General features: G+C 39.3%; 1 protein-coding gene across 1 annotated transcript in view; it reads right to left on the bottom strand.

Annotated features, from left to right (window-relative positions):
* Positions 1-1,443: 1,443 nt before the first annotated feature.
* Positions 1,444-13,268, bottom strand: part of amd1 (adenosylmethionine decarboxylase 1) — a 46,594-nt gene continuing 34,769 nt past the window's right edge. Inside the window, exons 7-9 of the mRNA XM_057822715.1 lie at positions 12,782-12,874; positions 7,356-7,511; positions 1,444-3,582 (exon numbers count right to left, since the gene is read on the bottom strand). Of these exons, the coding sequence (XP_057678698.1) occupies positions 3,439-3,582; positions 7,356-7,511; positions 12,782-12,874 (393 nt within the window). The 3' untranslated portion in view covers positions 1,444-3,438. The remainder of the gene's footprint in view (positions 3,583-7,355; positions 7,512-12,781; positions 12,875-13,268) is intronic.

Genomic DNA, 13,268 nt, shown 5'->3' with positions numbered 1-13,268 from the left:
TACAGCATTTATATGTATTAACAATTAATTCAACTCGAAAAGAAAAGGGCTGACGGGAGAAGCCGAAGCTTATTGAAACCCGTCCCCAGTATACCATATAGGACGGAGGAAATATCGAATATCAATATTTGACATCCAGATTTCGTAGTGATTACAAGTTTTTTTTTTTTTTTTTTTTTTTTTATAATAACCATCCCCGATTGTTTATTTTCCCAATAGTCTATTGTCGATCGTGGCAATGTGCTCGTTATGATGATTAATTGATTGTATGCCCACATAGACGACCTCTGTATAAATCTTAATGGAACACTGTGCGTCTAGTTATCAAAATACATTCACACAAGGGCGTAGGTTTGGTCTAAACATTGGTAGGGACAAAATGACATAACACGCATATACAATTAATGCTGGGGACAGGACATTCATAATGATCAATGCAAAATAAATCTGTTGACTTATACTAATTTTAATGTGTATTGGTTCAGCCTACACAGTTTACTTCAAACCTTTGTTTTCAAAAACTACTCAAAAATTTTGAAAACTTGTCCGGATTTATGAGCAAATTTAAATTGCATTATTTGAACATAAATTATATTAACATACATATTAAATACAAGCTTGTTAATCATATAACTATCCAGGAACTAAAAAAAAAAAAAAATTTGTCTTACAACCACTCAACATTTGCTAAATAAATAAACCAGAACAACAGTCACGGAATAAAAATAAAAATGGAGCTGTCCTTCACTACTGCTTTTGTCCACGAGCACGGACAAACAAACAAACAAACAAAAAAAAAAATGAAAGCCCCTATGTAAGACCACATAAAATAAAAAGTAAAATTGGGTAGAAGGGGGTAAACATTGGTTCCTTACATTTCCCCCAGTTAATTTAACGTAACAGTTGAAAACCCATAAGGGAAGACACTTCTGTAGCTTCCTACTTGAGTTTTGCAGGTCAGCAAGTTCACACAGTTTAATGTTATTCCAATTCTGATGCAGGTCGGACTTTCAGTAGCAAAATTAGTGGTGTGTTCCCCACTTCAACAACATTGATGTCTTTTTACATTTCTGAAAGTGGCTGCTGCTGGCTGAAAAAAAAAAAACAAAAAAAAAACCTTTGAATATACCTAATACTAGTATGTGTGTGTTGGGGGGGGTCAAGTCATCGGCCAATCAAATGTGCGTTTAGGAGGGGGGGAAAAATGGACCGGCACAATCAGGAAGTGAAAAGATGTACGTCTAAGTCTGAACATAATGAAAATAATTCACTTAATAAGGGTGGGGTCAGCTGCAACAATTAAACCATATGGGAGACAGTCTAAATGACCTACTATGCAAACCTACGCCCTTGGATTCACACTAGCTTCCATGATCGAAAAGCTAAACTCCTGGCTTAATTTTTTTGCAAACTCAGTTTTGAAATAAAAAACTGACAACAGCACAAAGATGAATAATTTCTTTTATTATTTAGGCATCAAGCTCAGAGCACATATAGAATTATAGCACATCTTGACCTTCCAAATAGCAAAAGAGAATTAAAACAGTAAAGTTTCTCCATCCAACCAGACACGTTTAATGAACAGCATCCTCATGGGAGATTTTCACAAACTTTCCTTTAGTGTTTTAACTGGAAGATCCACAAAAGGAAGTCCAAGGAGCTGGTGTGCAGGTGCGATCGTGTGGAATTACTTTTAACGATACAGCCCCAAAACTAGTGTAACAAATAACGCCAGAAGATTGGACCTCAGCAAGAAAAATTGGTAGGCAAAATGCCGTGAGCCAATATATTTCAAAAAGTAAATCTTGAACAGTGCTGGTGTGCATGTAGGACCTCATAAGTTAAGAGAAGCGTGCTGAGGTGGTTAAGTAGCGCAGAAGTTGGTCCTCAAGGAAATAATGAAACTTCTCCAAAAGGCAATGATAGAACTAGAGGAAACTACTTCAAGTGCTACATCGTTCATGCACATTTGCAGGTCAACCCTTCACTTTTTCTACTTTCTCAAATGCAGCAGGTGGTCCAAAGGAATACAAAAACTGCACGAGCTCAAGCTAAAGGAAGACCGAGAAGGCGAGTGTGCCGCTTCGACTCATCTTCGGCTGGCAAAAGAAGGGCAAGCACACAAACGAGGACTCTACACGACACGGTCTAGCAATACAGCACTAGTTACATGCACCACCGCATGATAAATTCCCCCTCCCCTCCGAGCCCAAGTTTAACAAAAGGGCATTGATTCGAACAAAGAATAGTGAGGGAGCCCAATCCACAGCAAAAACTAAATATGTCTGGGCAAAGGTAATGACAAAAAATGGCAGATGGTGCATTTGGTTGGACGTGGAATGATCCGGGATGACCCTGGCATGCTCAGACAGGTGGGCCTAGATTGTACGCTTACACATTTTTGTATAGGGCGGAAAGACACAGAGGCAATGGATATTGTCAAGGGGAAAAAAAAAAACGCTTTGCTGGGCAAGCGGAAAGTTTCTGATTCATTATGCCCCGCCGGCTCGCCACTCTTCTAATGACTGGGGAGACCTGCCGGGACTGGGGACAATAGGCGGCCGGTATTGAGTGCACGCCTGAAGTTATACATTCAGCTCAAAAGTGGACCAGGCTTTTCTCTAGAGACGTGTACATTCGAAAGATCAAGTGGATGAAATGGTGTCAGAATCTGGCTAGACCGCATTCCTTTTCCGTGTCAATGTGAAAACTGAATAGTAGAGGAAGCCAGATGCTTCCAACAACGTAAGACATGGCAAAGTGCGCTAATGGATGTTATTGAATTATTCAGATTCTCTTTACTAGCTGTGAGTCTCTGGTGGAAGCCATTTTGTACGCTTCTAGTATTTACCCAAATAGCAGGCGTGCAAGTATGCCGTTTAAACAAAAAAAGGGGCAAGTCTTACCGAAACGTATACATTCAGAGACAAAAGGCCATCGAAAACTACTCTAAAGTGCACTCTGTTACGATTCTAGCCGATCGTCGCATTTTAAAAGCTAAATGTGGAACGCGTACAGTAATCTGAGCATGTCAGGGGCGTGGACTTAGTGGGGTCTGAAGCCCTGTCTGTGCGGGATGAGGGAGGAGACCTGTAGATAGGGGCCTTTGGAGTGGGCGCAAGTGGAAAACCTGAAATGTAGCTGGTTTAATTCCTCTACATGCACTTCAAGATCACGGCAAGAGTGTGCTAGCATATCGAAACAGAGAAAAGAGCTTTCATGCAAGAGGTCTAAGTCACAGATACGACAATGCAAACAAATCAAACAGGGGATTAAAACTGGTTTGTCGTCCTTGTTGCTAGGGGATTCGTGACGGGAGACGAGGGCGGGAGGACGAACGGAGGAAAGGGACGACAAGAAGCTCTCTACTGGAAGGCGATCGCTGCAAGGGAAGCCCGAGCGACCGCCTTTTTTACGCCTCTTCTTCATCTTCCACCCTCAGCTCTTCTGATTCTTCTGGCAGTTCTTGGCGTAACTTGTGAACACAAAATTGTAATCGTTGAATTGAGCCAGCTGGCGGTCCAGACGCTTGAACCCGTCGAGTTTTTGGGTCGAAGAGAAGACGCTGCGACATTTCGAGCTCTGTGGAAGGAGAACAGAGTTCAATTTAGACTGATAGAAGCAACTTGACTAGAGCAGAAACAATTACTCTTATAAGTAACTCGATTTTAAAAATTGAGGCATTTTCTCCGCCTCAAGGAATCGTTTAATTTTGCCAGCTCGAAGCATGACATTTTGCCCAGCCTACTTTAAATGTGGCACAACGCGCTGACGTCACGTGCATAGAGGAAGAAGGGAGAGGCGGCGGATACATTTGATTTCAACCGCGCTTGAATATAGAGGTAATGACGATAAAGCAGACAAAAGTGAAGAGAAAGGCATCAAGAAAAAAAAAGGAAAATGTCAAAACTGTGGGAGCATTTCAAGCTGGAGACAAAGGCAAACACACACATGTATTCACTGTTAGACGGTGCTGGCATAACACTAACCCCGCCCGGCCCCGGCTACCCGCAGCCCTGCAGACGCTTCCGCACCCATTGCTGGACCCTGGACAGGCGCCACCCGCCTGCCTAGCCACCGCTCCACCGAAGTATAGGGTGTCATGAATAGTAGAGGTGGGAATCTTTGGGTACCTAACGATTCGATTACGATTCAGAGACTCCGATTCGATTATAAATCGATTATTGATGTCACCCAAACCCCCCTTTTAATGTTTTGTACATTAGTTCCAAAATTGTTTTAAAATCCTATTAGGCTAAACCAAACTAATATTTAAGTATCAAGTTAACAGTTAAAAACATTAAATAAAATACTCAAGTCCCCATTCTGAATCAGCAGCTTTAAACTACATTCAATCAATTTAATGATGTGAATCAACTGTTAACGTTGATAAAATAGCTCCCGTTATTCCATAATTTCCCTTCTGTCTACTTACAACATGTCAAAGTTTTAAAACCGTTTCATTATTTAACAATAGATTCAAGTCAAGATTTTGCTGATTTAGGAGTATTTCAGATAAAAAGTTAATTAGGTTCGCTTCAACAGAGCCTTCTAGAGATGTCTACTACTTTAAGATGGCGGCTGTTTACAACGCAGCAACTACGAAACAGCAAACCTGTCGTTTTCGCATCTAGTTCTTTTTATATGTTCTCACACCACAGTCGTCTGTCATTTAGCATCTAGTTCTGCATATATGTGATACAGTGGGGAGAACAAGTATTTGATACACTGCCGATTTTGCTGGTTTTCCCACTTGCAAAGCATTTAGAGGTCTGTAATTTGTATCATAAGTTCTCTTCAACTGTGAGGGACGTAATCTAATACAAATAAACAGAAAATCACGTTGTTCGATTTTTAAATAATAAATTTGCATTTAATTGCATGAAATAAGTATTTGATACATCACAAAAATCGAACTTAATATTTGGGACAGAAACCTTTCTTTGCTATTACAGATACCAAACGTTTCCTGTAGTCCTTGACAAGGTTTGCACACACTGCAGCAGGGATTTTGGCCCACTCCACCATGCAGATCTTCTCCAGAGCCTTCAGGTTTCAGGGCTGCTGCCGGGCAACACAGACTTTCAGCTCCCTCCATAGATTTTCTATCAGGTTCAGATCTGGTGACTGGCTAGGCCACTCCAGGACCTTAAGATGCTTCTTACGGAGCCACTCTTTAGTTGCCTTGGCTGTATGCTTTGGGTCGTTGTCATGCTGGAAGACCCAGCCACGACCCATCTTCAGGGCTCTCATTGAAGGAAGGAGGTTGTCAGCAAAGATCTGGCGATACCTAGCCATGTTTCACAGTTGGGATGGTGTTCTTGGGGTTATACTCATCCTTCTTTTTCCTCCAAACACGACGAGCTGGGTTTAGACCAAAAAGTTCAATTTTGGTCTCATGCGACCACATGACCTTCTCCCATTGCTCCTCTGGATCATTCAGATGGTCAGTGGCAAACTTCAGACGTGTCTGGACATGCACTGGCTTCAGCAGCTGGACGTTGCGTGCGCTGTAGGATTTTAATCCATGACGGCGTAATGTGTTTCCAATGGTTTTCTTCGAGACTGTGGTTCCATCTCTCTTCAGGTCATTGATCAGGTCCTGTCGTGTAGTTCTGGGCTGATCCCTCACCTTCCTCATGATCAGTGATGCCCACGAGGTGAGATCTTGCATGGAGCCCCAAAACGAGGCAGATTGACCATCAAGTTGAACTTCTTCCATTTTCTAATAATCGCTCCAACAGTTGTTACCTTCTCACTAAGCTGCTTGCTTATTTTCCTGTATAATAGACCTGCACAAGGCTGGGATATTATTTTATCCCTGATGTCCTTACACAGCTCTTTGGTCTTGGCCATTGTGGAGAGGTTGGAGTTTGTTTGTTTGAGCATGTGAACAGGTGTCTTTTATACAGGTAACAAGTTCAAACAAGTGCAGTTACTTCCGGTAATGAGTGGAGAACAGGAGGGGTTCTTAAAAAAGAACTAAGAGCCGAAATATTGACTAGTTGGTAATGTATCAAATACTTATTTCATGCAGTCAAATACAAATTTATTATTTAAAAATTATACAGTGTGATTTTCTGGATTTTTGTATTAGATTCCGTACCTCAGAGTTGAAGAGAACTTATGATACAAATTACAGACCTCTACATGGCTTGCAAGTGGGAAAACCAGCAAAAGCGGCACTGTATCAATACTTGTTCTCCCACTGTATCTACTATAGCCGTATGTTTGTAGTAACTTGCCACTGGGCGTTGTTTGAACCAGCTGTCGGCCACAGTCAGGTATTTTTGTTTTTTTATCTTGCAGCATGAGTTGAACATGATATTTACTCTCAGTCCGTTCCTCATTGCGTCCTGAAGACCGCACTGACTGTGTTTTAGTTCTGCTTTACCTGGTATAATTCAATAATCGGAATTTGGATGTTTGTGAATCGTTCTCGAATCTTCCACGGCCGAATCGCAAATAATCTAAGAATCGGAAATTTTGCACGCCTCAAATGAATAGGGTGTCATTTTAAAGTTATTCTCAGTGTGAAATCTGAATTCTGTAGTATTATAGTATTTAAATATTACATTATTAAATCTGAAGTATGTGGGATTAACTCCAGAAATCGTTATTTATATGACAAACGTGATGTGCTTTTATTTTGAAATGTTCACTGGAATTACGTTCGCTAAACCGCTAACAACTTTACACTCCGCAAAAAAGCACTTTTCGTCATTGCCTGTGGTGTCACTAATAGATTTTTTTTTTCGTTTGCAAATGCTGTTAACCAGCGATTTTTCATGTTTGAAGTGTCACCTTTTAACCGCAAGTTTGCGTTTTGGAAAAGACTGCCAATGTTTTATAGCAGGCTAAAGTAAATTGACTTTTTTTCCCCCCATTAGTCTCAGTGTAGCAATGCTACACATGCTACTATAAAGTTTACAGTGTTTAATATAGTTGTGTTTCCTCATTTTGTATGCGTGAACTGTAATTCTACGGCGTGCTGTTGACCAATAAACATCTGGACACAACAACTGGAGTCTAATATGTCATCTACACGCACGCACAAATGTATGCATGCACGCGGTGATAAAACGCAGCCGCGAAAATGACCGCCCTCATTTTTATTTACCTTGCGATAAATGGACTCATTGCATATCGCGACAGGCTTAGCAACTTCAATAAAACATGTCATTTTCTCCTCGAATCTACACAATTCACGTAGGTCACCCTTTTTGACTTGAGTGAGTGATTTTCATGCCTGCATTAATCAATGGAATTTTCAATAGAATACTCAATTACTTAAACATTGGATAGGTGCAGCCCTTAACTTGACTAAAGCCGTGGTGTGGGTGTTTAGTGTATACCTGATTGACAAAAAGCGTGGTCACAAATTTTCCTGGCTTGAACACATCCACCACCTTCCGGACGAGGTCGTCGTACGATGTCTGGGAGAGGTTTGTCTCGAAGCTAACGTAGGAGAAATCTGGCTCTGGGGTGATGTGAATGGTCCAGTATGTACCCTGCGGAAGGGGAAAAAGGACACACAATTAGAGGGTTTCTACAGGTATCAGCAAATCATATATTTATTATCATTTATTCAATGGCCTTAAATGTGTAATCAGTTAGACTATACGGCATGTCACTCCACTAATGTGCCTCTTATCTGTGCAAGATATTGCACAGATAAGTTAGCCGGCTAATATTACCCGCCACTTAATATAGACTAGTGGCTCTGTACAACAATCGGATACCAAGGAAGTTAAGTCATGGAGCGTTAGAGGAGTTCCAAAAAAAAAGATTATTACATGCATCGCGATTCGACACGCGACGATTCAATTACGATTCATAAAGGCTCAAAAACGATTTTCCCTCATAACTTTATGGAATGGAATGGAATTTTATTGTCATCATCATCGGTATCATTGATAATCATTGACAATTACAAAATGTGATATGATTTGCCCGAAGGAACCGAAGAAGACGACAAAGGCGGACGGGATGAAGCATATGCTTATCAGTTTCCCGTCCCCCATGCAACCAAAGACGCACATTCAGGCATGGAACATACATCAAAACTGTGCTTCAGGAAATCAGAGTGCGACTGTACACGGTGAAGTCTGTACACTGTCATTTTATGACAGCCGCTCGTAGCGGAACGAAATTCAAAACACGTCTGCCGCCCGGACACCTTTAACGGACGCACGCAACACTTTATAATGGATGCTGCCTGTAACTGAGTGAGAGATTTACTCTTTTTCAAAAGACTTTACAATAAATTTGTGTATGAGACAGGCAGGCATGCGCACGTTATGTTTTAGAGCAAGAGGGGAAGAGAGATAGTTCGTTGCTCGTCTTTCAGATGTCCAGCTGTAGTTTCAAGTCATGTCAATTGAAAAATGTTTGTTGTTGTTGTTTTTGAGGTGTTAATAGTTAGTGCCGAGCGCTAAGCTAATTAGCTAATTCGCTAACGTGTATGTCATATGCAGAACATGTAAAACCATGATTAACCCTTGAGAGTCGAAGGACGCCCCGGCGCGTCCTCAGCGCACGTCGTCTTTGAAGCGCCCTCACGTTTTAAATACGTCACCCACATGCCGTTGGTTGGTCTCGTTTTCAAGTGCGGAAGTTGCGGTTTACTCTTGTTATTATTTGAAGTCAATCGACCAATTAAAACGTGAGATATTGTCATTTAAGTTTTATAATTTTATTGTCCTCTCAAAAAAACATTAAAACGCTGCATGGATCATTTGTTTGTGTCTATATTTCCATCATTTCTTGTCCTTTTTCAAAACGGAAGCTCCATGAAAAAAACACAAATCAAACGAACCCTTTCGAAGTCACAGTGGAAGCACAAAATGCGTTTTTTAAATAAATATAACTGCCATGCGAGGTTCCACCGAACGAGAGGGAGGAGTGTTCTGAAGCAGCGAGGTGGCGAGCCGACGGCCGTTTGGATCGAGCAGCGACTTTGTGTGACTTTGAGAATGAACGGAAAACTAAATTTAGCGCAAGCAATTGTGCTATTTGATCAACTTGAGGAAGAGGATGGTCCAAATTCGTCATCATCGTCTTCTTCGGAAGAGTCCTCGAGTGAAGATAGTGACGTATTTGAACACGTGGGTGACGCCATCGACGAGCAGAGGTAAGCAAACTCACTTTTTTTTTTTTAGGCTGGAAAAAGTTTCTTTTGAAAGTTTCTTTTGATATTGCATGACAAAGTTAATTTTGATGCAATATAAGTGTGTGTTTGTGTATATAATAATAAAATGTGCATATCAGATCAAAGTCGTACGTGAACTTTGTGTATCCAAGGCAGGAATTTATAATTGTGGTGATCTTCTTTCTATATGAAGATTAGGGATGTAGCACATATTCAGCTATGGTATTCTTTCTATTGTCATACATATAGATTTCCATTATTATTTATTGCTGTATATATTTTTATTTTATACTTTATTATTTTCATAAATACTGACATTTTTTCATGTACATTTATAGTGACAATGAAAGTAAAGTGAAATGAAAATGGAAGGGTGGAAAGAGGACCAACACCCCATGGAAGTGTGGGCTGTGTGATGTCGCCCTGTTTCGAATTCCAGGACGAAACTGCTTTTCGGAGTGGCATGCCTGAAAAAAATGTAACTTGTGTATTGTAAATATTTTTGAAAATACTTTTTTTCCCCCAATGTTATATATATATATTTTTTTTCCCCACAATCAGTCTTCTCAATTTGTGTATATAAACGTGTGTTCAAGAAGCTTGATTGTGTGTACATAGTTTTCATCAGGTGATGGGCCGCAATACCTAAACTCGTAAAGAGATGGCCTCTAAACACTTTTTGTGTTAGATGGTATATATTTTTTCACTGTTCGGTCTGCTGTATATAACCTGTTTTGACTAGAGCATGTATAAAGGCAAAAAACGCCTATGCTATACCTGTTGTTTATGTTGAATTGTCAAATATAAGACTATTTATTCTAAATTTTTTTGGTTGAATGTTCATCCTAACATGTTGAATACATATTACAAAGTTTCAAAACGGTTCGTTACGCATGTTTGGTTGTCAATTGGACATCAAAATTAAAAATTTTGACAAAACGATTGTGGAATTTTTGGTCTTTTTGGGCCCAAAATGATGATTTATAATTGGTCAGTGACGGAAACAACAGTATGGACATGAAGTTCAAGGTGTCACAAAAAAAGGGACCAAACCAGGCCATCGTAAACAATTCTTTCTTTGAAATATAAAGGCAACTTCAAAGGCATGCAAAATCAGACAAAATAGGCCCAGACCTTAAAGGGTTAAGTACAGTGGTTACACTACAAACATGCAAAATAGTACAAAAATCTGTGAAAACAAAGCATATTGGTTAAAAGAAGGCTTATTTCTAAAGACACTTTGTTTCCAGACAATGTGGAATTCATTCCACCTGTGTAAATTGTATTGTTGAGTGAAATAAGTATTCCCTTTAAAATGGTTAATGTTTTTGCACTTTCTTGTAAAAAAGCAGCTTAAGGGCAGCTTTTTGTTGTATGGGCGTGTTTTCATTTTTCCTGTTGAATCATTAGGATATTTTAAATAAATAATGGAAAAAAAGTTGTTTTGTTATTAATTTGTAATGTACGATGCATCCTGATAACTGTGATCATCGTTCAAGAATCGAATCGTAGCACCTTGAATCTTAATCGAATCGAATCGTTGGGTGCCTCCTCTAACCATCGCCATTTTTCGTGCAACATGACGCATTGTAAACTATGCAGGCGGACGATCAAGACGTGGCATTCCTGCTCCTCTTTTCAAAGTCATTTTTTACACTTTATTGCGAGTGATGTTTGGCTCTTTTGATGGGTGTATTTGCCTTTCCGCCAACCTGTAATCTTAAGTGTGGTACCGGCCGGCTCGCTGGCCTTGAACAAGCTGTGAAGAGCTGATAATGCATTCACACATTTTTCTTGAAACTTTAAACGTACGTCACAATAATATGCTTCAATTCAGTTCCCATGGTGGTCCTCCCCTCCCGGATTAAGCGGAGATGAGAGTTTTATTACAGAGCTCGCCTGTCACATCTCAAATTGTGATGCCCCACTTGATACTTTGATATATGTAACAATTTCAAATGCTCACATAACAAATCCCATGCATCTTAGTTTGGAGACATTTAATGGTCAATATTAGAGCTGTCCCGACTAGTCGACGTAGTCGACGTCATCGATGACGTAAATCCGTCGACGAGCACAACATGCCGTCGACGGTAAATGAAGGGTTAAAAAAAATATGCGTGGAAAGTTAGAATGTCGGATGCTCTGTTTGCAAGCAGGGAAAGCGGCACAAAGCCAAAAAAAAGCGCACCAGAGTGTCCAAAACATTGACTTATTTCAAAGAAACAAAGGAGAGTACACTCTTCTGTCCTGTCTCTTCAGTGCCAAGCTTAGCTGCACGTCGGCCGTGAATAAACACCTCAAGCGCCTTCACGCAGTTTGTAAGTTTTTTTTTTTTTTTTTTCATTTTTTTGTACACCAGAGGGTGCTGTCGCCTTACTAAATAATAATGTTTCAATGACAATGGGCCTATAAGTGCTATTAGTATTGTTCTTAATGCTAATTGAAAGGTTTATTTCATGTTATGGTTTATTTTATGGTATAGAAAATTATATAAGTTTAAAAGGTCATAAATATATACAGTATATACAGTGATTGCACTCAAGGGAGAGATTGTCAATGATAAGGTAATAAGGTAAAGGCAATTCATATAGGCAATTCATTGATATATAAATAAGGTTTAAAAGGAAAAATGTGAAAAGTTTTTGTTAATTTCTAATTGTGTTGCTTTATTTGTGTGCGCCGTAGCTCTTACGGTGTGTTTACATCAAGGATGGAATAAAAGTTGTAAACCATCAGTTTAAGAGACCATCTTTTCAATCGGGATGCTACACTAGTTAATTCTATCAGCATTTGAACTCATTGTTTATTTGTGATTTATTATTGTTATTTACGTGTTTATTTGTACTTTAATAAATGATTTGAGTGTTCCAATATGTTTTTTTTAATTGATAAGCGTCAACAAAAATTTCATTGCTAAATTAGTTAAAAAAATAAAAAAATAAAAATAATAATTATTAGATTAGTCGACTAATCGTAAAAATAGTCGGCTGACTAATCGGGAGAAAATTAGTCGTTTGGGACAGCCCTAGTCAATATGCATAATTTCTGTGCTAAGAAGTGACCAGCCATTGTAGAAAGGCAGAAGGCTTCTACATTCACTTTAAAAGCAATATGCCTATTGGCCCAAAATGCCGATATTATCAGGTATCATTTAAAAATGCTTTTATTGGCCGATTTTGTCAGTTACCTGATAATATAAGACAACTCGAATGAATGATGTTAATGTTTTTAACCATCATGTTTATATAATTTTTAATGCCTCAAACATTTAGTTAGCCTCTTACGGCCTGAATTTTGACAAAATGCGTTTAATGACTTTTAATGTTTTTTAATGAGCCGACGTCCAATCCCCATTCTGACTGGGAGGATCGAAGGAACGAGCAACTGGACGTCTAGGGCCATCAATGGCAGCCAATGAGTTAACATAGACGACTCCAGTGAAAAATATTACACCTGAGGACATTTTTGTCAGAATTCCTTTATAAAACATCTTTTTAAAATGATTAATTGATTGTTGGTGGGAACAAAATGATAACCTATTGGGATACAAAGTATGGCAATATTGATGTATTGTATTGTAACAGCAACACAAGACAAGTCACAATATAAAGCCGATGCAACACTCACGTCAGTCTTCATTCCGTTCATCGAGTATCCACATGGGTTGAACAATGTGGCATCTATCACTGAACCTGGTATCAGGTCACAAATTCCACTCATCTGTAAAAGGAGGGACAAATAAAAGAAAAATGGCATCAAATATGCTTATTCTGAAAACATTTTGGTACTTTTGAGTTGCGCTTTTTTCAAATTGGTGTATATTCTGAATCAAAGGAGCTGTGCTTATTTTGGACGTTAGAGAGAGTTTGTTAGGCTTCACAAAGTAGCAACAGAAATCCTGCCAGTCTCAAATTAGCTAAATGTCACAGTCATTGAGCAGAGTATCATATAAAACCATGAATTAAAGGTTGAATGCAGTCTACGAATGTTGAAGAAAGCTGACAAAGTGGTTGTTAAGATGAAGTGCTGCAACATTGTAATTTGATAAGCTAAATGAGGCTTATTTTAGCACTAGCGTTGCACAACCGTCTCCCTTGCAGCTGGCCGTGAAATT

This window comes from Corythoichthys intestinalis, chromosome 19 (assembly GCF_030265065.1).
Source record: "Corythoichthys intestinalis isolate RoL2023-P3 chromosome 19, ASM3026506v1, whole genome shotgun sequence".
Classification (NCBI taxonomy): Eukaryota; Metazoa; Chordata; class Actinopteri; order Syngnathiformes; family Syngnathidae; genus Corythoichthys; species Corythoichthys intestinalis.
Note: the sequence above shows the minus strand (reverse complement) of the source record. Positions and strands in the feature narration are given on the sequence as shown.